Source organism: Pezoporus occidentalis, unplaced genomic scaffold (genome assembly GCF_034315485.1).
Source record: "Pezoporus occidentalis ecotype Australia unplaced genomic scaffold, CSIRO_AGI_Poc_V1 ctg172, whole genome shotgun sequence".
Taxonomy (NCBI): domain Eukaryota; kingdom Metazoa; phylum Chordata; class Aves; order Psittaciformes; family Psittacidae; genus Pezoporus; species Pezoporus occidentalis.
In genome coordinates this window covers 1,629,117-1,653,816 of record NW_026913554.1, presented here as the reverse complement: position 1 = coordinate 1,653,816, position 24,700 = coordinate 1,629,117, and the positions used below count along the sequence as shown (strand labels likewise).

The window sequence follows — 24,700 nt, the reverse complement described above, 5'->3', positions numbered from 1 at the left end:
TTCACACTAAGATTGAAAATACCACCTTACACTTTGCCGGTGTGTTGCTATTAAACAACCAACCAGGTACTATGTGTATTTTTAAAAGCACTGTAACAAAGGTGAGCACAAAATCATGATCTGAAGAGCACTGAAATAAACAGAAGTGTTCAGAAGATAGGTCATCCACGCCAGTAAGAATTTACTTCACATTCCAAGTATTCTTCTTCCTATAAAATTATTTCTTGTTATTAATAATGCAGCAGCTTCTACAAGCATGATCATGAATCAGGATTCAGTGGTGTTAGGCATCAGACAGAATAAAAGACTGTTACTGTCCCAAGTACATCGTCAATTAACTAAAGACAATATTTGTTAAAGTGAAGATCAGAGCATACAAGGATTTTAAGTTTCACTTACACCTACACTCACAACACAGCAGAAGAAATATTTGGCAGATAAAGCAAATCTGATGGTGCCATGTAGTGTGATATAAATGTCTGACTTGTCTAAACACGCCCCAGCATTTTATGGCCTGACACAGCAAGACTTTTTATTCATATCAGCTTGAAGTTCAGTGGTTTTCTCTTTCACTTTATCTTTGTGTTCCTTTAAAATCCTCAGGGAAAGAAACAATACATTTGAGAAAAAAAGTCAATAATACCCATAACAGATCAAAGCAAAATGCATTTTCCCTAAGCCTATAAAATTATCCAGAGACTGACAGAAAATGACAGAATTTTGTGGACAACCAAAAAAGTATAATTAATGTGACTCCATGACAAAAACACTTTTGTTCATTTAGTTAGAAATATATAACTGTTGCTGATTGTTAGCACTTACTGTATATTACAGAGATTCAAAACAATGACTTTTACTTGTTATTGTTGAGGCTGGAGCAAAAAGAAAAACACATCTGGCTAACTAAATGTATATCAATTACCCGACACATTCACAAAGTATCACACACACAGTATCACAGTATGCTGGAGATTGGAAGGGACCTCAAAAGATCATCTAGAAAAAGGAACACCTAGATAACGTTACACAGGAATGTGTCCAGGCGGGCTTTGAATGTCTCCAGGGAAGGAGACTCCACAACCTCCCTGGGCAGCCTGTTCCAGTGTTCCGTCACCGTATCACTAACTTCAGAAAAAATATTCAAGATCTGCCAGCGAATTACCAGTGTTTTCATCTCTATATGATGCACAGAGATACAGATTTCTCTGTGAGTAGTGCAGAGGGGACAGCTTTACCTGTACTTTTACTCTTAGCCTTTATATAACTTAAAAAAATCTACATCTTACTCTCCCCCAGCCCCGAGGCAGACAGCAGAGTTTGAACTGTAATGAGCAGAGGAAGAACATCCAATGTTCTGCTGCAAGGATCCAGCAGCATCTGTTTCCAAGACCATTTCTGCAAACTTCCAAGAACTTCCTGCAAGAACTATCACAACATCACAGGTCCTCAGCTTTCCTAGCAGCAGTCCAGGTGTTTCTAGGTCTATCCATGGCTTCACTAGTTTACATGGGACTTTCTATGAACCTGAGCTCAACTGAAGCAACAAGGTCTGGTTACAGACCAGTTTAAAAGGAACAAATAATTTATCACTGTAATTACCTATCAAACTTCTTTATTAAACAGTTTTCTCTGTCACCAGTCACATGCCAGGGACATATAGGATTCACAGACTGCGTTTTCTTCGCACCTAGCTAAGTGAAGCACAGACTTCTTGGTATTATACCCAGAATATGCACTGCGTTCATAGAAAATTAAATTGTAATCCTAGAATCAAGCAGAAAGATCACTTCAATTTCGCACAATATCCCACTCCAGGTTTAAAAAAGGAACACAGACATACCAAAATATGCAAATCAAGAAACAGAAATAGATCATCTTAGGAAAAATTAGAATTTAATTCTAGAATTAACAGTGAAGAGCAACAAAAGAAAAGAAGCCCATGCCTGCCTCCCAAACAGCAATACATGTATTTCTTTAGCAGACATTTGTTCTATATAGTAGCTCCTGCTTTATCTCTCAAAGGCTAAAACACAGATATGCCTGATAAGGTAGTGAGGTCTTGTGAACTTTCCTTGTGATGATGAGGCAATTAGTACATCAGAGTGCTTGACAAAGCAGGTGAAAATAATTCTAGTAACCTTTTAAAAAAAAAATAACAAATCCTTGGAAAGCTTCAGCAACAGTGGCTGCGTCCACACAGTATGAGCACCCACACCTGCAGTTTGAGACCAGTGTATTCCAGCAAATAACCAGTTAAAAACCTCAGCAAAACATAGCAATAAATTAATTCTATTTCATTTTTTGTACTTCTGAATTTTTTCTGCTCCTTCTTTCTCAGTCAGCCAGAACCTTTGTAGCCCTTGGGATCTTTGTAATTAAGAGCAATGGATCAAGCCCTGATGGCATTCTCAGCACTTCAGCTGAAGCCTTAACACAATAAATGCAAATGTAAGAGATCATCTACACAAAAGCCCGCCTTGGCAGCTACTATGGCAAAAGAAATTTAAGAAGAAATAGGTCCTCAACCTATTAAGTGTACACAGTGCGCAAAGTCAAGGTAGGCAAAGCATTTCTTGTAGGCCTCCTTCAGGTACTGGAAGACTGTTGTCTTCCAAGAAAGCTGGAAAGGGACTTTTTACAAGGGTACATAGTGACAGGACAAGAGGGTAGACTCAGATTAAACACTGGGAAAATATTCTTTACTAAGAGGGTGGTGAGACACTGGCAGAGGTTGCTCAAAGACGCTGTGGATGCCTCATCCCTGGAAATGTTTAAGGGTAGACTGGATGGGGCTTTGAGCAACCTGATCTAGTGGAAGATATCCCTGACTATGGCAGGGGGGCTGGAATTAGATAATCTTGAAGGTCCCTTCCAATCCTAACTATTCTATAGTTCTATTATTGTCTTATTTTGTAGCTGATGAACAGAGAGAGAGAGAGAAGGCTTTATTAACTCATTTAAGTTCACTCGGTAAGTCTGTGCAGGGCCAAAATGATATTGTGCTAAACAGGAGCGTGCCTGAGCAGCACCTATATCATAAGCCATTTTATTTAAATAATTGCTTGTGGTTACACTAATCCACTCCAAAAGAACATTGGCTGTTCCTGGATGCTCACAATATGCTCACAATATTCTTGTACTGCATGTGAATATTTTGCTTTGTGTCCGTTGTTTCTTCCTTCAAATTTAATATTACAATATTCTTCTTACTGTCATGATGTTTACTCTTTAATTCGTCTGACTACAGATCAGCTTCATCATGGCTTTTTTTTTCACTATGACACTTTCCCGAAATCCTATCATTCTATTCCCCCTTTCCTGGAGTACCACACGCACACTGCAACTACCAGTCTTCTCAAATGACAAGGAATTGAAAAGACCCCCTTCAGGCTGCTATTCTTCCTTTTAATAATGAACTGTGCTTCCTGCCTTGCAGAGAAGTGACACGTGTTATAACAGGAGCCCTTTCCGATCAATTTTGTAGTACACTAATTTCTAAGATGCGGGACTAAAATACAGCAAAAGTTAATAACGCTGAGCTGCAATGCCCACTGGTAGTACACATTCCTCTCTGATTACAGGAAAAAGTAGGTAAAAACAATCCCATCCTGTTGTAACCTAAAATGCAAAGTTGTAAATTGGGACCACTCTGTTGACAGCAGGATGTTAGGTTGTAAATTGGGACTGCTCGGCTGAGAGCAAGATGTTAGGTTGTAACTTGGACCCGCTTTGTTGAGAGCAGTATGGGTCAGTGGGGCCTTGAGGTATGTATAAAACAAGGGTAGCCTGAGAAGATGAGAAAGGCATGACCAAGACAGACAGGGCCAGTTCTTCAAGATGAGGAGCAAATCAGAACTAACCTAAAACACAGACACAATTGTTAAGTAATTCACAAGAGTATTTTCACATGCACAAGCACAGAGATCAATCAGCGGAACACTATCAATGACGATCAGAGACCTCTTGAGACCACCTCTGGTAAGAAAAGCACATGCATAATTAAAATGCAAATATTACAAGTAGTTCCATGAAATCTAATGTAAAACGTTTCCTGGAAAGGTTGTAAATATGCATGTTTGTTGGATAATGGATGGTACCTGTAGACTCCAGGTGTGCTCACCTTTGCAAAATGATTTATGTGTCTGTCCTGTGCTGCAAAATAAAGAATGCCTACTTCCTAAAACTCCAAATTGACACTGAGAGGTTCTAAAAACTGTTGGACTTCAAGCTCAATAAGCTAATCTGATTCTTTGTGTGAGAACAGGTTCAGGGTTGTATTCACCAAATATGGCTATATAGACTTGTATCAGCTCAGCATCTAGTGCCATGTATTTTGGATCATTTGTAAGTAATTAATGAGGTTTTTCACAAAATAAGCAACTAAATTGCATCCACTGATAGAGTCTGTGGTATATGGTTTCACAGGAATTACATGGCTATATAGCAAGAATTAATAATTCATTAATATTCATGTTTATTATTAGCTCAGCAAGCAAATAATTATAATTTCATTATGTATATGCTCCTTTTCAACTAATCCATTGTCATTAATCATTCCTTTCCTTAGCTATCTCAGGCAGCACATTCAAACATTCAAATGAGTCATTCAGATCCATTCATTTGATTATAACCATCTTTAATTTGACGACTTTCTTTGTTTTACTTATGCAAAACATTTTATTTTCTTGCATGACATGTTAGAATTAATGGCCTGGTGGGCTGCAAGTTCTCTGTATTAGAATGATTCATCTTTGTTTTACTAGTACAATTTTTTAAGAGAGCTGAATGACACGTGAGACACCTACTCAGTCCATTTATGTGTCATGTGTTTTCTCACAGAAGAATTCAGTGTGAAACCTTGGATGGAGTCTCTCCTTGCACCCAGGGTCTTCAAAGTATGCATTTCCATACATGCAAGAAAATAAAACAGATTTCCTAAAGGGAGAACCTTTGAGGGATGAAGTTCAAGGCTGATACTGCTCCTCTATAAAAACAAAATAATGAACACAAAGGTATGCTTGTAAAAGGCTGTATGAATTATCAAAACAAAGTAAAAAGAGATCTGGCCCCAACTCTTTCAGTTATATGGAGGTGTCTAGCAGCAATCTTTCCTATAAATCAAGAACAACTCAGCTGTGTTTCAAATTTTCAAAATATCCTTTTTGGGTACCAGCAAGCAGAACTGTAAATCTATTTTCAAAGGAGAAACAAGTACATATGTGAAATCTGGCACATTGTTTAATTTAGGTAAATTGCTAACAACTCAGTTGATTTCTCAGGAAAATTGAGGTGACTTATTTCTAAATAAATTAGCATTCTGGAGGCATTGGTGTTCAAACTATATGCATTGTACAAAGAAAATCACAGAAGTATTGATGGGCATGATACACAGGAATATAAAGGAGTATCTGCTATTTTCAGTCCCTTAATGCTTAGATTACAGCCCATAGATCACCAGTGCTCTGGTAGATGCACACTGTTAACTCATTTTATCTCCTTGATGGAAAGTTACTAAAAGTAAACATATTTTCTACTCCCACCATAGGAGTAACAGATGGTCTTCTGTGGTTTTACAGAAGGTAGGAGGGAGAAAAGGTCCCCAAATTATCTCTCTGCTAAGAATACATGCACAGAGAAAACGGAGGAAAAAAAAGAGGCAAAAAAAGGGAGTACAAAATAGAGAGAAAGGGAGGACAAAGAAAAAGAAAGAGGGGAGAGAGAGAGTAGAGACAATGAGAGTGAATTCTCAAATATTTTTTGCACCAGTCCTAGAGTCATAGAATAGTTAGGGTTGGAAAGGACCTTAAGATCACCTAGTTCCAACCCCCCCTGACATGTCCCTGCCCCCCACGCCTCAAACTAGACCATGTCACCCAAGGTTCTGTCCAACCTGGCCTTGAACACTGCCAGAGATGGAGCATTTACCTTTTCTCTGGGCAGCTTGTTCCAGTGCCTCACCGCCCTCACAGTAAAGAACTTCTTCCTTATATCTAACTTGAACTTCCCCTGTTTCAGTTTGAACCCGTTACCCCTTGTCCTATCACTACAGTCCCTAGTGTAGAAAACATTTGCAAGGCTAGACTTCAATGTCTCATTCAAAGACTGTCAGGCAGTGATTTCGGTTCTGGTATTTTCTTGAAGTCAGCAGTCTCATGAATTCTGTACCTTAAATTCCTGGTAAGAGGGCTTCACCTTGCCTCACTTTGCCTTGCCTTTCCTTCTCTTTCCTTCCTTACCCTCCCTTACACTTCCCACAACTCCTGTCCTAACAAATCAATGCCAGGAGCATCCGTGATATTGCTCTCCTCCTGCAGCATTAAAAGCAAACTTGCTATCTCCCTCTTCCTCTTTCACCAGGCCAGCTAGGGCACCCCCTGCAAACCAACTGGTGCTACAGTATTCTTTCCTAATCAACTCATGATCTACATACAAAGGTCTTGGAATTAATGACCTACTCGAGTGACAGAGTAATAAGTATTCTTTACAGCATCCGCTTAATTTAGCCTGCAGTAAGCAGGCTAAATTAAACACCTGGAGTGATGCAGAGTCTTGGGTGACATGGTTTAGTGTGAAGTGTCCTTGCCCACAGCAGGGGGATTGGAACTGGATGATCTTAAGGGCCTTTCCAACCCTAACTATTCTATGATTCTATAAGTCTATGAAGCTGTTGGACGCTATTATGTTCATGATCCCAAGAGTGAAATTAAGTTATAAATGAGGTCAAGTAGTGTAATTGATCAGTTGGTTTATTACAGAAGGACAATTATTATAAAAAAGGGAAGTTATTGTAACAAAGGGGATAGCAATAGGGCAGATTGGAGAAAGGATGGGAATGAAGCAAGGATTCGGGCTGCAGGGAGAGAGAGAGAGAGAGTCACCACTGTGGATCCAGCGGTCCATGGGGATCTGTAGTTGGAGGTGGTGGGAGTCCGTCAGTGTTTGTAGTCAGTATTGGAGCAGAGTGTCCCCTGAGAGCCTGTAGTAGTAGTCATCAGAGGTGGGTGTCACCCTGCAGGTGTCCTTCTGGAGTTGTCCCCTTGAAGGTACTCATCTTGGCGATGTCTTTTTTCCCCCTTTTATAATGAGTTGGAGGGGAGCACCTATGTTCTTAATGTCATGTATTACACATTCCTGGATGACCAGACTCCCTGATCTTGCAGCCAGCTCTTCAACTGCACATGTCTGCAGCAATTCTTGGGATAATGAGTAGCAATTCCTCACACCAGTCCTTGAGATAATGGACTGAAGAGTCTTATCTCAACTCCCCCCAGCCATCTCTGAGACAATGGATTGGTGGAATTCTATCTCAGCTTCTCATACCAATCTTTGAGACAATGGTCAGTACAGTCCAATTTCAGATCAGTCTCACACACCACCTGCTGTCTCAAAGATTGTTCTGGATCCAGGTGGTTTTAGAAAAGAGATAATGTGAAAGAGGACAAGAAATGAAAAGAGCAGTGGTTTAAATTATTTTTACAACCAATTGATTCTGTGGATATATTAATCTGATTTGCTTAGTTATATTAGGAGAGGCAGTAGTTACATGAGCCAGTTTTTGAATTCCAGATGTTATTCATTTTACTACTTTATCATTATCAATTTTCAGACAACAATTAGCATCATTTAATTTGCCACGAACTCCCCCTTCCACGGCTAGCAAAGTAATCAGGAACCATGAAGTACTGAAATACCATTTGTCTGGCCTGATCTCCTAACAGATCAAGGGCGCGGGCTATATCACTGGTAATGATTTCTAGGATAGCTTGAAACTGAATAATGCTATTTAAGTTATAAATAGGTTCTTAAGCACCGCTGAGCAATTCATTAGTGTTGCAGGTAGCCAGTCTGCAATACTGTATAATTCATTACAATACTTTATCAAAGCCTCCCAAGTGACTGAGCCACTCAGGGCCCCACCAATTTGTTTACAAATATTCACTAGATTTCCTGGAATTACAATATTTGCATTTTAAATACACATTCACTTCCTTGCTGGGTGGTGATCTTGAAGGGTTTCTGGTGGTCATCAATAGTCTTCCACACTGTGTCTACTGATTAACATCTGTGCTTGCGCATGTACAAAAGACTTCTGTGAATTACTTAGCAACTGTGTCCATGGTTTATGTCAGTTTGTTCTGATTTGTTCATTACCTTGAAGAACTGACCCAATCTTGCTCTCAACAGAGCAGTCCCAATTTACAGCTCACAATTAACAAAGCATTTTGAATTTACAACTTAGCATTTCATCTTACAGTTCCCCCCTTTGAGGCTTACAGGATACATGTATATCCTATAACACTCATCTCATGTTATTTTCCCATATTTAATTCTGAAACACCATTGTGAACACCAACATCAAATCATGCCTGCTAGGGTACAAACACAAATAATTATTATTATAATTATTACAAACAAGTTCTTTAACTGTGTCCAGTTTGGTAGCCAAGAGGGAAGTGTACCACAACTCTAAAAAACCCATGAGGTATTACCAGGTACAGGGTTAACCAATGTACAGGGGGTTGTACAAGGGGGTTAGAGGAATTCACTTGCTTAAACAAAAGTATTGTCTGTACCTATCATGCCTACTAAGCAGAACAAAGGCACTAACCATTGATAAGGAAAAGCAGACACCTGGTTCTATTGACAAGGAAAAGCAGACACCTGATTCTACTGATAAGCAGATATTGATGAGGAAAAGCAGACACCTGATTCTACTGATAAGCAGCTATTGATAAGGAAAAGCACACACCTGAAGGGGGAGAAGCAGATGGTTTATGGCTGGGACACTGACCAAACCCTTAGGCCATACGTGAAGACTAAAAGATGAAAAGTTCAAGAAGAGGGAGACTCATTTACTTCATCTTGAAGACCCCTACCCACAGGAGGAAGACTCAGTTACTTCATCTTGAGAGCCCTGCCCATGACCAGAGGGGGCACTGCGCAGGTGCAAAGGACCTTCTAACTCATTATAATACGAAGCAGGGATAGGACATGAATATGTATAGGCATATTGTGCAACCTTATGAATATATATAACTTTAGAGAATAAATGTAGAGGGAAACAACACTGAGGCACGCATGACTTCAAGGAATTATCTCTGTGCGTCTCAGGGCTGAATAAAAAGCATACCTACTTTACAACTTTAACGAGTTGTGGAGTCAATCCGCACATCAGTATCATCTCTAGTGACTTGGTGCAAGATCTGTTTGTTCCCAAATCTCACCCAAATCTTTAGAAATTTTGCTGCTCTGTTCCATGTATGTGCAGCAGCTTGTACAGATGTCTCCGTGGGAAGCTAATAGCAAGTCAAGGGCCATAGAGTTTTGCAATATCACCTGGGATAGGCTGGATACCTCAATCTGTAATGCATATACTCACTCCCAACCAGGGGAGAAACCATCTAACAAAACTGAGAAATCCTGTGAAATCCTGTGGGACAATTGGCTATAGCATTGTGAGTCAACTTCTCTATGAGGTCGTACAAAGCAAGTGAAAAATGTGTCACCAGATCAGGCCCCACAAAACAATTTGCCTTAATTATTTTCAGTGAACTGTTGAATATATCCACTCTCCAACCCTCCGCTTGCAATCAAGGTGGAGGCACTGGGGCCTTCCACATTTTTCTTTTTCTTTAGGTCCCATGGGGTTTCTTTTGGGCCATTCTAACACCACCTTTTCCAATTTAGCAGTGAGTAATCCATCCATTAAATCTTTAGAAACACCCTTTCACCACCCCAGAGTCCACAACTCTTGCCTTTTATTAGGAATATTTCTACCTCCTGGGCAAGCAGGGGGTGTCCAGCGTTTCCTGAGGAGGGCTTTTTATCTCTGTTCATCTCTGTCCCTTAGTATCAATTTTACAGGAAATATTGATGGGACTGTACTTTCTCCCATAATTAATCAACTCCTGGGCAACCCTTTCCACGTCCATACTTTCTTTTCTGTCTTTCGACAGGTGACAGCAGTCCTTCCAGGGCAGCAACGGCCTTTTCACTTTGGGATGTTGCTTGTGTCTTTCTCTGCAATTGGATCCCTGCAGCTTTCACGGAGTTGGGAAGACACCGAATGAGGGGAGTCACACGTTCAGAATTGACCAATATCATCCTCAGGGACTCCTGTTTAAGTCTAAGTCCCTGATCGTACATCATTCGCAGACATATCGCTTTCTGTACATTTTCTATCAACCAGTCGACTGTGCCTGTGATGGCGAAGGGATCTCCCCTTTCCAAAATGTTAACTCCTCCAGCCCAATAAGCTGCTCTTTGAGTTAAGGACCAGGGTGCGTGGTGCTTATGGGTGGTTAAAAATGCTCCTAGCCCCCAATACCCCTCAGCTTCCTTCTCACTTAGTAAAATGTGATCTCCCCCAGACAGCGATACTCTCCAAATGCAGTCAGTTTCTGATTCTTTTGCAGTACGACAGAATTCCTTTTGAAGTTTAGCTAATTTCGTAGCAGTATACAGAACCTCTTTGGTGGTAATTTGTGGGAATTCGTCCTCCCCGCCTTCATAAGTATATTCCATTTGCATCTAGGGGCAGAAAGAAGCAGCAGACATTTAATTTTTCTAACCTTAGTCTTTCCTCTTCCAGATCACCGTGAGGGTATTCAATTGTTTTCTCCAACCATGGAGAGGTGCATTTCTCTGCAAGGAGCTGCTCTTTCAGGGTTAATTGCAAGTAGTTAGCCTGAGTTTTCTCTTTGTCTAACTGTTCTTTTGAGTTAACTACCTGGTCCTGCAGGGATCCAGCTCTTGTAAAGTTTGTGTGAACTGAGGTTCTGCTGTTTGTTGTTGTTCTATAGCTTCTACCGCAGCAGCCAAGCTGGAGCCCAGTACATCACAGACAACTGATTTAACCTTTCCCGGCCTCAGTTTTGTGTCCTTTTGCAGGGTGCCTATTCGGTCTGTTAAACTTTGCAAATTATGCCAATTTTTCTTGGCCCATTCTGCCCCTGGCAGAGAGGGGCGAGCCTTACGTTTCTCTAAAAGACCATATAACACATCTCTGCCCTGAGGGGCAGCTTCAATGCTACTCATTTCTGAATGGGACAGTAGTCTCAGAAAAGCGGCATGTTTTGTTTCAACAGAACCCACCCCTTAAGTCACTGAGAGGCACACCGGTAATAACTTACACTTCATGCGACATTACGGTACTTTCCACTGCAAGGGATCCTGTCCCTGATGCCAGCTTAAATGTCAGGGTCTGACTGGAGAAAACCCCAGTGTCGGACTCTGTTTCATTCATGATCCCAAGAGTGAAATTAAGATGCAAACGAGGTCTTTGGAACAAGTTGCCCAGAGAAGTTGTAGATGCCCCATCCCTGAAAGTGTTCAAGGACAGGTTGGATGAGGTATTTAGCAAACTGGTATAATGGAAGGTGTCCCTGCCAATGTCAGGGAGGTTGAATCTTAAGGTCCTTTCTGACCGAAACTATACTATGATTCTATGAAAAGCAGAGACTGCAGAACTCGTAACTCACAATACAGCAAGCAGGGAGTTATCTTTTTTTTTAAGTTTTCTTCAGCTCCAGTTGAGGATTATGTGCAGAGCTGCCCTAAAAACTCTTACTAATTGAATATCATCCCTCCTAGCCCTGGCATGCGGTCAGGAGAGGGGATCACTATGCAAAACTGCATGGGACAAGATGATTCAGAGAAAACTCCAGGAACAAACTCACCAACAAAGTTTAAGTTGACAAACAGGTATTCTTTATTGCGGCACTGTGAGACAGGAGGGATAGCTGCTCCTAACGTGTGTCTTCGTACTGCTACATGAGCAGTCCTAATATAGTCACTGGGCATACATACATATTCATGAGGCTACGTATAAATGACATCATTTTCCAGAAAGTTTCTCCCATGGTTTATATTCCATTTTGTGCTTTTGTGCCTCTTTGTCTCAAAGGTCACTTCTGGTGTTTAAATATCATAGTCAAAAAGTGAGGATCCCAAGAGCCATCATTTAGGAAACACAAAGTTGTTCATGTAGTCATCAGACTACATCTGGTGTATGGAAGTGATACGCAGATAGACTCCACACCTTGTTAAAAGTTGTAAAGTAGGTATGCTTTTTATTCAGCGCTGAGACGCACGGGGATAATTCCTCAAATTCATGCGTACCTTAGTGCTGGTTCCCTTTACATTTATTCTCTAAAGTTATATATATTCATAAGGCTGCACAACACGCCTATACATATTCATGTCCTATCCCCACTTCATATTATAATGAGTTAGAAGGTCCTTTGCACCTGCGCAGTGCCCCCTCTGGTCATGGGCAGGGCTCTCAAGATGAAGTAACTGAGTCTTCCTCCTGTGGGTAGGGGTCTTCAAGATGAAGTAAATGAGTCTCCCTCTTCTTGAACTTTTCACCTTCTAGTCTTCACCTATGGCCTTAGGGTTTGGTCAGTGTCCCAGCCATAAACCATCTGCTTCTCCCCCTTATCAGTAGATTTTCCTTATCAATAGCTGCTTATCAGTAGAATCAGGTGTCTGCTTTTCCTTATCAATAGCTGCTTATCAGTAGAATCAGGTGTCTGCTTTTCCTTGTCAACAGAACCAAGTGTCTGCTTTTTCTTATCAATAGAACCAGGTGTCTGCTTTTCTTTATCAATAGAACCAGGTGTCTGCTTTTCCTTATCAATAGAACCAGGTGTCTTTGTTCTGCTTAGTAGGCATTTACAACAGACAATACTTCTGTTTAAGCAAGTGAATTCCTCTAACCCCCTGTACATTGGTCAACCCTCTGCATCAGAAGGAGATGAAGCACTATTCACACAAAGTGGCAGTGATTAGATGCACAGCGTAAAGACTGCCCTAAGCAATGTAATGTCATGAATTGAGTTGAATTGAATTGGAGTCAAGATGAGTCAAATCTAATTGAATTGAATTGGCAAGCCTAGTCAGCAGGCTAGGAGGACCATGCAGGACTTACGCACATATTTCTGTGCCACATGGACAGAGATTTATCAGAAAGGAGCATTCTGCTGTGTTTTCTTTAAAAAAAAAATAAACAAAACCCAAACCAAACCAGGCAAAAATAATACAACCCAAACTAAGGGCTAAGGCACTGACATTTCATAGAAAAAAAGATATATAATTCCTATTTCTAAGTGACCTTTGGAAATTAGCTTCTTTTTTACCCTCACAACATTTCTTTAGAAACTAAACCAAGATGTTTTCAGCAGCCTGCCAGGAGGGATTTCGGGATTTCTTCTCTCCCCTCCCTGCTTTCTCTCAACTGTTTTCAGGGAAAAAAAAATAAAACAATGTAGGAAATAAGATCTGAAGGAATGTCCATTTCCCCTCCAGCTGAGATGTGCTTTCAAGGAGCATGAATGTCAGGCAGCACAGGTTAGCCCCACCTAGACCTGGTGACCAACCTGGCTTTTGTCGTCTTAAAGTCCAATAATGCCACACTTTGAAAATGTGATACCAAATAAGCCATACAGCAAGCAGAAAGTATGCATTGTATAAAATAATTTCAAAAGATGAAGCTCTGTTCTGTGTCCTACACTTTTTATTAAAATGTACCACTTAGAAGTTATTATGTAACCATGGCATAATTCTAACATAATTTTTAAGAGATGCTTGCTTCTTCTAAAAGAACTATATAATTATGACCAAGCATACCTATTTTCCTTATACTTTAACCTTTTTAAATATGTGCTTCAAGAATATAAAAGTGAGTAATACTTAACAATGATACTAAAATTAGAAAACAAGCACAGCTAGCTTTGAAGCAACAGCAGTGCAAGAACTTTAGACTCCAAAGAAATGCAACTCCCAGCATGTTGTTTTAAGGATTATTACTGCAAATGGCAAATTCATTGCTAACATGCACATAAAAGTTAGAGCTGGGAAAAAAAAAAATTTTCAATTTGCTAATAAAAATTCTTTTAAAAAATAATTTTAAAGATATTTGCTCTCATTTTTTTGATAGTGTAACATCTACCAAAGCTGACTCAAAAAACATCAAAATACAACAAATGTCCCTTTTTGACAAACAAACCTCAACAAACTTTCAAAAAAAACTTTTCTTTTTTTTTAGACAATTATTACCTTTCTGTAGATCTTCTTGTGTCATCTATTAAAATGCGTAAATTCAGCTTAACTTCACTTTTCCTGAACAGTCCTTCAGACACAAGCCTATGCACACATTGTCTGTAGTTACCACTTATGTAGGTTGAGTTTCCCTTCTATGCACCTTCAACATTTATCCGCGATATATTTACATCTCTTTCTTCATGGCTTAATTTGTCATGATTTAATTAAAAACCTGAAAACTAAATAACTTTTGATTCTGAGACTAATGCATTACCCTTCAACACCATTTCATGTTTTGTAAGGTAAAGACATTCTTCCTAACACACCTCCTCCCCTTCATTCTTCATTGACCTTGGTGTCTGCAGCATTGTTCCTCACGATTTATTCTCCCTCAACTACTACACAGCGTTTTCTGCCCTTTCTTAAACACGCTTTCCCAGATGCACCACCACTGCTGCTGCCCGGCTCAACTGTGCCCTGCGGTGGGTCCACTGCAGCCAGCTGGGACCGCCTGGGGACCTGGCCTGGGGCAGCCCCAGCCTCTTCTCCCTGGCACAGAGGTTGTCCTAGCAGCGTTCTGCTGCCAACACCTGGGCATCTACACCCAGTACATATCCCAGCATAATTTCATCCTTTAGAATGGTGCAGTAAGTTCTTGAGTTACCTTAATTAATAAGGTCTGCATTACCTTAAAAAATACAGCTGCTTCAGAAGTCCTGCCTTTTGTCTCTGCAAGGTTTCTGTCACTCAGTGTACCTCCCTGTAATGAGAATGAATGTAAAAATGGTTCTAACCATGGTAATAACACTGCTGAAATGTTTCCCTGTAGGAGTATCCACATTTGAGACTTCCGCTTCTCCAAACCTGTGGACCTAATCCTGCACAAATAGTTACTAATTAAAAAAAAAAAAAAGTTAGCAAAAGAAGGAGTAGAGGCTCTTTAATTTAAAAAAAAAAAAAAAAAAAAAGCTTTACAATTTCTTCATCCAGAGAGTTCAATATATGCTGATACTGGCACCTGCATCATTCAGAGAAGACACCATTCACAGTCACCATGTAATCTTCTATACACAATTAGAATTGATCTTGCAGCTGGAACCAGATGTCAGGCTCACATATTTACATAGAATAGAATACATAGAATAGAATCATAGAACAGTTAGGGTTGGAAAGGACCTTAAGATCATCTGGTTCCAACCCCCCTGCCATGGGCAGGGACACCTCACACTAAACCATATCACCCAAGGCTCTGTCCAAACTGGCCTTGAACACTGCCAGGAAAGGAGCATTCACAACTTCCTTGGGCAGCCCATTCCAGTGCCTCATCACCCTTACAGTAAAGAACTTCTTCCTTATAACCAATCTAAACTTCCCCTGTTTAAGTTTTAACCCGTTACCCCTTGTTCTATCACTACAGTCCCTAAGGAAGAGTCCCTCCCCAGCATCCTTATAAGCCCCCTTCAGATACTGGAAGGCTGCTATGAGGTCTCCACGCAGCCTTCTCTTCTCCAGGCTGAACAGCCTCAACTTTCTCACCCTATCTTCGTATGGGAGGTGCTCCAGCCCCCTGATCGTCCTCAGGGCCCTCTTCTGGACTTGTTCCAACAGTTCCATGTCCTTTTTATGTTGAGGACACCAGAACTGCACACAATACTCCAAGTGAGGTCTCACAGTTATGCAGCCTGAAACACCGAACATAGTATCTCACATTTTTACACGGGACTTACACCATTTACTTTGACTTAACACAACTTTGTGTCTGGCCTTAAAATGTTTTTTTTTTTCCTTTCAGTGAAGCCTCAAGTTCTTCCTGTGCAGTCTGAAAACTACACCTGCTTCAATACATAGATTTTATAGATATAGATTTTCTAAAGCCACACTGCAGAGTAGGGCTGAGCACTAATTTCATAAACCACTACTGAATCCAAAGTGCTTTGTAAACACGGTATTATTATTCAGCAGTCTGACTACTGGGCAGGTTTCTTCTGTGGCTTTAAAAACAGATCATTCCACAGGCTTCACTCTGGATCTGAAAAGAGAGGCCTCAACCTTAAAGAGGTGTAATTCTACTGTCTACTTCCAAATCACGCATCAAACATGCACACCTAAAAATAGTGTTCTAAACATAGTCGTGATTCTCTTACAATCATTTATCAACAAAGTTCATTACTTGTGTCCTTAAGAAAAATCAAATTAGTAAATAACTAAGTAGAGTTTGGCACAAAGCTTAACAGAAAAAGCATGTGACATTTGACCTAATATTCTGCTTTATCCTGAAATATGCCAAATAGCCATAGCTCTGAGTTATGCAGTTCATTACTGAGATGCATAATCTGGCAAGATCTGCCCCACAGTCTGGCACCTCTGCATGCCCCATTGGCAACAAGAGGGTTTTACAGATCCCTGAGCATTTTGTTTTAAACTGTCTCCTGTTAAATAATCTTCAGTGGACATTTCTGCCAAGTACAGCTTCAGGGTAATGTAACTTTTGCTTTGTGCAGAAGGCTGGAGCATGGCAGGTAGGTTGATCTGTCACTTAAAGGCCATTTCTATCCCTCAAAATACGAACTGTAAGCATTTCTTCTTGAAAAATATTTTTCGAGTCAGAATCTGAAATCCAAACCATTTGAAATAGAAATCCCAAAATGATGATTCTGGATCACCGTTAAGTGAATTGTGTGTAGCCACATAGGTATGTTTTACCTTGCTGGCCAGCCTCCTTGGTCAGGAATTATGAATTTGATGAAGAAAAGAAGCACATCCTAGCTGTCTCATACCCAGAGTACATCCTGAACAGCAAGCTCCAGATAGTCTTAGCTTTGAGTAGAATGGAGCATCATGCACCACAACTGTAATTTCTGTAAGGAATTCCACTAGATTTTCAAAACTAAGACATACCTTTTAACCAATTAAACTGATTTTTAATTCCAAACACCCTCAGCAAAGAGTGTGGAGGATAGAGAACAATGACATTTTGAAGAAGTAGCAAAAGATTCTGTAGAAGCCAGATGTGCTACAGAAAATATGCTGAATTACTTGGGGAAAAATTACTAGAACTGCACTTGGCTTTGATGTGAGTTTCTACTTATGACACAAGCTTAAATCACAGCACTAAATATGCAGAGAAAGAGGCTCACTGGCATGCTAAGCAAAGGGAGTTGAACCTCTGCAGCTGGAAACTTACATTTCCTTCTTCTCGTGTAGTCTTGATGCCTCCTCCTGAAGCATCTGTCACTGTTTTTGAGCCTGGCTTAGTTTGTGAGACTTTCTCTCTAGGTCTCTCTGCAGCTCCTGGTTAGTCTGCTTCAGCTTGGTGTTCTCTGATTTCTTCTTTGCTACTGAGAAGTTCTGTACATTGCTGCTCCAACTGGGATGGAAAAGAGAAGAAAGTATTATAACTAACTGATGCATCTTGATTTTGAGGCTTTCAATTCAAGTCTTAGAGGTTAGCTGAATGGGGAAACTATTTCTATCAAAGCCAACATCTGAATAAAATACATATGGTGCTCTTCCACTGCGCTACGTACAGACATAATTATGTTACACAAACCCAAAACCATTGCATTCTATAACTGAATTTCATTTAGTTAAAAAATGCGACAGGACAAACCACAAAAAAAAAAAAAAAGAAAAGGTTAAAGAGCAGATTAGCAGTATTTATTTAGTTGATATTCACAACTGCTATTTTAGACAGTTTCCCACAATGACAAGGCCTACACCGAGCAATTCAGAGTTCTGCCTAAAAACTGTTTGATCTAAATCTGGTAGCTGATAAACCTTCCCATTCCCAGTAATATCAACAAGCAGTAACCTTTCTGCTACCTCCGCTAAATCTGCCAAGAACTGTGACTTACAGCTTTTTTATTCACCTTTCAAAGTACATAAAAAGGACAGATCCACCTTCCCTGTGAAACAGATAACAGCAGGTGACATGGTTTCTGGTATGTAAAGAAGTGATACCTGATTCTCCTTGGCTAACTTAGCAAAAGTTACGTAGGCTAAAATTAGTCCACTTTGTACTAGGGAAGGCATTGCTGACCTGAAGATACGGAAGTTTTTCTGTTTGTTGGGTTTCTTTCAGTATGCCTTTTAAGGGATGTAAAATGTACTAGGAGCATTATAATGATTCCTGTTCAGTCTTCCAGATCTGAGACAGAATGGAGGATTCTATTAGCACTTTCATTTTGCCCATCCCAACAAGTAGAGCTCACCCAACCCAAAATCTGTCCTTACCCAGCTCTGCTAGTCTGATCACGTACACAACACTGCTATTGTTCTAGTCTTGTTTTTAAATGCAACCTTAAGGCCCAGGTTAAAAACAAAAGCAGAAAATACTTTCTAGCTGGGATTGTGAAAGGTCAGGAATGAGTAGATTGGGAGTACTTATCTCAACAGCAGCTTAACATATTTGCAGAACTGTAGCCTCAGCAGGCTCACGATTCATATGGGAAACTGACTAGCTGGGCATCAAATTACTGCTGAACAATGTTGGTTTACACTGCTAGATCACTTCAGTTCTGGGTATCACTTCCATTCCCTGACAGAATGAAGTGATGTATTCCAAGTAAAATACAGATATTCAAATATGACAGGACAAGACTTTCTTATCCAGATGAGTGGTTTCAGGAGAAGGAAAAACGGATCACACAATGACAAACTTTCAAAAAGCTTCAGAGCAACAAATTATGGGCAGAAATCTCACTTACAGAATACTATGGTCATGTGAAAACTTACACAGGGACTGGCCTGGAAATGTAACTGCAATGGTGTCCATCATCAGCTCCTGAAATCATAGGTACTGATGTTACAAATACTTCCTGCAAATTCTGGTGCTTACTCTTGTGAGAGAAGCCATTCCCTAAAATGGAACAAAAACAAGTTTAAAACTGAGTAAAGAACTGGGATTATACAATACAAGCAAACTGTTCCTGAGGACAGCTTTGCTGCCCCTTAAAGACACACACAAAGCACTCTCCATGCATTCCCTTGTTCTTAGCTCAGCATCCCTTCCATATTTTGTCTTTTTTCGTTTCATATTTATTTCAGGTGTGCATGAAGGATGAAACATTTATATAGTGTTATAAGGCTGGAGATTATTTTGTTCTTTATGCCTTTCCTAACAATCCTACCACTTGATTTGCATTTTATGAGTGCTTCTGATCCATGTTCTCACGGATCTCTTGCTCAGAATCACGCACTTCAGTGGTTGTCATCAACACAGAACCCATCATCAGCACAGAACCCATCATTTATGTGAGAAGCCCAGTGACTCTTCTGCATTTTACCTTGTCCATACCTATTTTCTTTCCCTTATACAAGATTCTGTGCCCTAGATGTTATGCTAGACATCCTCTGTCCCCAGTGCTTCCTTCTGGGACATGCCACCACACATCCCTTAAAGAACACTACTGAAAAGAGCTTGTGCTTTATCTAAGCCATTTAGAGCAAGCTGATTTAAGAACATGGTAGCCAGCAAAAAGGCCTAGCCGAAGGAATTCCTAGCCAAAGGAATCTTGGTCTACAGAACCCCAGTTAGTATGTATTCAGATCAGTACTGTGGATATGCCAAGCATAAGACCCTCGCAAGTGAGACTGCTAGCTAGGACAGCAGAAACAACACTGAACTCATCTTTCCTGGAAGTCCCCTTTCACATTTTTTATCATAATTTCCAAAACAGGAATAATTACATTGAAACGGGAAGAGAAGGGAAGGGAAAGAATGCATTATAAAGTTTGGAAAAAAGTATTTCTGTTATTCCCAAGAGGTTCTCTTATATAATCAAGCACATAAATTGTAATTAAACTAAGCTACCATTACCATCTGCAAGAATAGATTTAACTATCAAAGTATATTTCCATGCAAGAGGAGGAGGTGAAAGTGTCAGTGCTCTGGATAAGGCAAACATTAGTCAGGTGGAAGCTAACCTAACATGCATTAATATCTAGGTGAATGATGACTAATACCAGAAAATGAGTGTGGTTATATTATTATAAAAACAGATCTGAAGAAAGATGAAAGTCAATCTCAGAGATTATTATTAGGAATTAGGAAAATATATGTACAAAACACTGTCCCTAACTACACTAAGTTAAGAATTCCAATAAGCAGGTTAGGCTGCTACACCCGAAAACAAAAATCATATATTGTGTGTTAAGATTGATGCTGGCTGCTAATCAGCTCTTTGAATAACAAAGGTTTCAAATGCTATCAATCATCTGAATAAAATTATCTCACTCATCACGTTGTTAGAAGCAGTGAATTCCATTTGTCCAACACAGCTTCCTTTCCATAAAAATAAAATGGGATAGTTTAATTTTTATGGTACTACAAAGATGCTACTCTTCAAAACCAGCCTTGTTGGGATTCATGGAAAATTTGTAAGGGAGAGAGGAAATTATAAATAAAAGAAAACACAAATAAAAAAGGAAACACAGTAATACTATTAATTATAATGCAATGAACAGAAAAGGAAAACATAAAATTAGATTTAAAATAGGACTAATAAAAATAAGAGAGACATTTTATTGTCCAAAGATAGGCAAGTGTAAACAATAAACATAAGATAAAACTTCCTGATACTGCTGCCTGTGCTACTTGATTACACGAGGCTTAAAACTGAGTGTAAGGCTTTGAATAACTTCCGTGGGTTTTATATCAAATTTAGAACATATATGTTAGAGAACCACAGGGAAAGGGTTTTACAGAACTACTGGTTGATAAATAAGTTTTAAACATAGCTTTAAATAAAAAAAAAAGGAAAATATTAAAATATAGCAATTAACTGTAATAATTTTTGCAGTTAGGCTAAAAATACTTGATTTGTGTGCCCTCACAGGTATCTTGAAAGTATAAATTATTTTACTCTGGTGTTGCAATGTGGTAAACACCCTGCATAAACCAACTTCTGATTCATAGCAGTACTGAACAAAGGCAATTAACATCTGGCAGTTGATTTCAATTATATAATGGCCTTTTAGTTCAATTCTATATTCTCATCAGCTAAAACCGCATAAGCTTGTAAACTAGAGATTTGTTTCCCATCTTACTCAAGATTTGTCTCCCATCTTACTCATACAAACCTAGAATTCCCCTCAGCTTCAGCAGCACCTGGATTCATTCCTCAGAGAAGGATCTAAAAACTACACAGAGCTAGGAAATGGTTCACAAACTTCTTTTTCCTCTTCCTTCCCTTCCTGTCTTACTTCTCTCCTACTTTCCAGGACTGGCACTCCCAACCACTGCTGCCAGGAAAAAAACCCAGACATATTACATGTATTTTTATTCATATTTGTCCTGAGTTACTGCCTGGTCTTAAACCATGACAATATTCTACAAAGGAAGTTGGTTTCACAGCATTCCATTTCAGCCCTTTAAATTCCAGTGCCACCCCCTTTCCCTATCGTTAGCCGTTCATACACTGGCCTTCAAGACACTTTATAGCAAGTTCACACATGCAGAAATACTCTGCTTCCCCACACAGGCCATGCATTTTAACAAGTAAAACACATCAGGCTTTTAATATGGGAACTTGACAAGCAGCTACCATGCAAGAGAACCATGCAGTGCTATAAAACTGTTATCACAGATTTATCAGGAGCTGGTTGTTCAGGAGGGAGTATTTCAAGTTCATAGTGCTGTACCGTCCAAAAGTAAATGCGTATTTGGTAGAGCTTTGAGCAAAGATGTACACTACAAGACCCAAATCATTGTTGATCTCTCCAGCTGTCTGGGGATTAAGCCAGTTCCCAGTGCATTGAAGACAGTGGAATTCTGCTACATTTTCATAAGATTACCCTACTACCTGGGGAAAATACCTGAAGTTTTTTGTTTTTTTTTCATTTTATCATATAAAAGGAAAACTTTCGTTCTGTTAGGATTAAAAACAAGACAGAAAAACCCAAAGAGCAGACTGTGAAAGCAGTAGATGATATTTAAAAGAGATTTTGTAAGAAAAGAGAATTCATTATCAGGTGTTCTGGAAGCTCCATAGCAATGACAAAACAATCTGACCTATGTTTGTTTTGCAAATATCTGTGAAGGTTTCAGAAATTACCATCACTTGATTTATCTCTTCTTGCTCTATTGTCAGCTAGTCTGGCACATAAGCACTTGTCATTTCTGCAGGCTGGATGCTCCCCTAGCATTTCATTCACGGTTTACATTCTTAATTCTGTTCAAATTAGACAGAAATATAAAATAATATCCTGCTTTAACCAAAAGTGTAACACAATTAAAAGTAACTACCAAGCATCAGAAAAAAATAATCTGGTACATTAGTTGGCAAATATTCCCCACATACACTCAGGGAAAATAATTAAAGCTATAAGGGCATATAATTGTTATGTGAAAAAAATGTAAATGTTTTGAATAAATCTCTATTCCCTGTACCATACACTTTTACTTACATAATTGTATGATTTTGTCAATATTCAATAATATGATCTTTCCCTTTCCAGTAAAGCTGTGGAATAAACAGAGATGGAGATAAAAGGGAGATGGTGCTGTTGTCAAGCACATTAACCAAAACAAAATGTAACATGAGCACACTAAATTCACATGATGAGTTCAGAATCAACACTCTCACAAGGGTTTGATTTCTGCCCATACATGCAACTGTGACGTGAACCGTTGGGGTTTTACAACTGCTGTTCATGCAGTTGGTTGTAATGTATTTCTGTTGGGGTTTTACAACTGCTGTTCATGCAGTTGGTTGTAATGGTACTTCTTTCCCTTTGAAAAAATACAGTGATTTACACACTTTGTACACTAATCTTCTGAGATGCTGATTCTACTCTTCCACCAAAGGTGGACTCTGACACTGTCTCATGCTAAACCCAATGAGAAGCCAGTTCATCCTTCCTATACTGTTTACCCTTATGTTTAGCTATCTTCTCTATTTAGAACTCTGTTGTTTGAAACAAAGTTCCCCTTCTTACTACATTTGTCTTTCAAATGCAAAGCACAAAAGCGGACAGAGCTAACGGCAAACAAAAATTATATCCACTGTGTAGATACCAAAAGCAAGACGGATGAATGTACGGAGCTGGATGGATAGATGAATGTATTCCACAATTTCAGTGCACAGCTTTAGTTATTCCTGATTCCAGCACCAGACTACACATACATACAGTGTTTTGTTTGATACATTACTGTAGTGCAAGTCTCTCACTTTTGTTTAAATGAATAGAAAAAAAAAGAAGGAAATTAGCATTTCTAAAAGAAGGTTTTAACCCTGTATTTTAATTTTGCCTTAAAATCTACAAATATACACAACATCTTATCCTCAATTCCTTTATGATGATAAACACGAGTGAGAAAAACACCAGTTCTGAGATAAGAATGTGTCTGTTTTGTTTTCCTTAAAGTAGGTGTATTAAGTTCTACACAAAAACTCATCAGCACTATTTGGGCTGTTGTTCTACTAAACCAGAATTACAGATCACTTAAAAGGATAAACATGCCCATGGTTAATGAGTTACCAAATAAACACATCCTGGTAACAAACTTTAATCCAGCTGAAACAGCCAGTGAGAAGAAGGAGACCCACACCTGGAAAGACCCAAGGTCTTAGTCAAAGAATGAGTAAGAGGCCCAAGTGGCAGGCAGAGACAAATAGATTAAAGGCCACACTAATATTCAAAAGGTCTGTCAATGCAGATTTATTTCTGAATAAAGTAAGTGTGGAGGAGGGCTGCATGTGCATATGTTTTCACTAATAATATTCATTACTTATAAACTGGATGGGAGAAACAGGATCAGGCTGTCAGCCTTCATGTTTGTGCAAATGCTACTTGTGTTTAGGTCGGTGCCAGTAGAGGTACTCCTTTCTAATGAGTATTAAATCTGCACAGTTCCCCGTATGTAGTGTATCTGTGTATTGAGGATATACATTCAGCCTTACTACTGCCTGGACCTACAAATACAGCATTTCTATTGAACCAGACAGGAAAAAATAATCCTGGTTGCTTAGACCACAGGATTCAAGTTCATGAATGAAAATATGCATGCGTGAAAGCTCCAGAAGAAAAGACCAAAAACACATATAGAAGAATGGCAGAGGTTAACAGCATAGACAGGCAAGGCATAAAGTTGTGCACATGCAGATGAAGCTTCTCAGGGCATCCACAAAAAAAGGAATTGTAACCTTAAATCTTAAACTAACGATAGTGTGTGTGCCTTTAACATAGCAGAATAAACCAAACTGTTCTAACTTACTAGTACGTAGAGAGAAAGGAATGTTCAGGTGACAGGAGAAGGAACAGCGTGGGACTGATAACAACTTAGGAAACAGTAAGTTTAAGGATGCTGGCCTTCAAGATAGCAGAGTGGCACCCAGCGTGGAGTGAGACTGGCACAGAACAGAAGCAAGGACATCCAACTGCTAACTCAGCACTAGGACCTTGCAAGTATGCGCAAGCATTGAGGTCATTCATTAAACAAAGTGAGGAAGGCTACCGGTGACCACCAGAGACCCCCACTCAGCAAGAAAGCGTATGTGTAATTAGGATGCAAACATTATAATTATTTCCTGGAAAGCTATGAATATGCATGAATATGCTAAATATACATCCGCTCTCTGCAAGTATTGGGTGTGCTCTCCTTTGCGAAACAATTTGCGTGTGTGCCTAGCACCGCAATAAAGAATGCTGCTTCCTA

At 39.5% G+C, this 24,700-nt stretch overlaps 1 protein-coding gene across 1 annotated transcript in view; it reads right to left on the bottom strand.

The window, feature by feature from the left end:
* Positions 1 to 300: 300 nt before the first annotated feature.
* Positions 301 to 24,700, bottom strand: part of CRACR2A (calcium release activated channel regulator 2A) — a 37,775-nt gene continuing 13,375 nt past the window's right edge. Inside the window, 9 exon segments of the mRNA XM_062613986.1 lie at positions 301 to 598; positions 1,688 to 1,764; positions 3,894 to 3,975; positions 9,935 to 10,530; positions 14,446 to 14,641; positions 14,732 to 14,803; positions 17,228 to 17,365; positions 17,367 to 17,467; positions 18,881 to 18,901. Coding sequence (XP_062469970.1) covers positions 508 to 598; positions 1,688 to 1,764; positions 3,894 to 3,975; positions 9,935 to 10,530; positions 14,446 to 14,641; positions 14,732 to 14,803; positions 17,228 to 17,365; positions 17,367 to 17,467; positions 18,881 to 18,901 — 1,374 coding nt within the window. The 3' untranslated portion in view covers positions 301 to 507.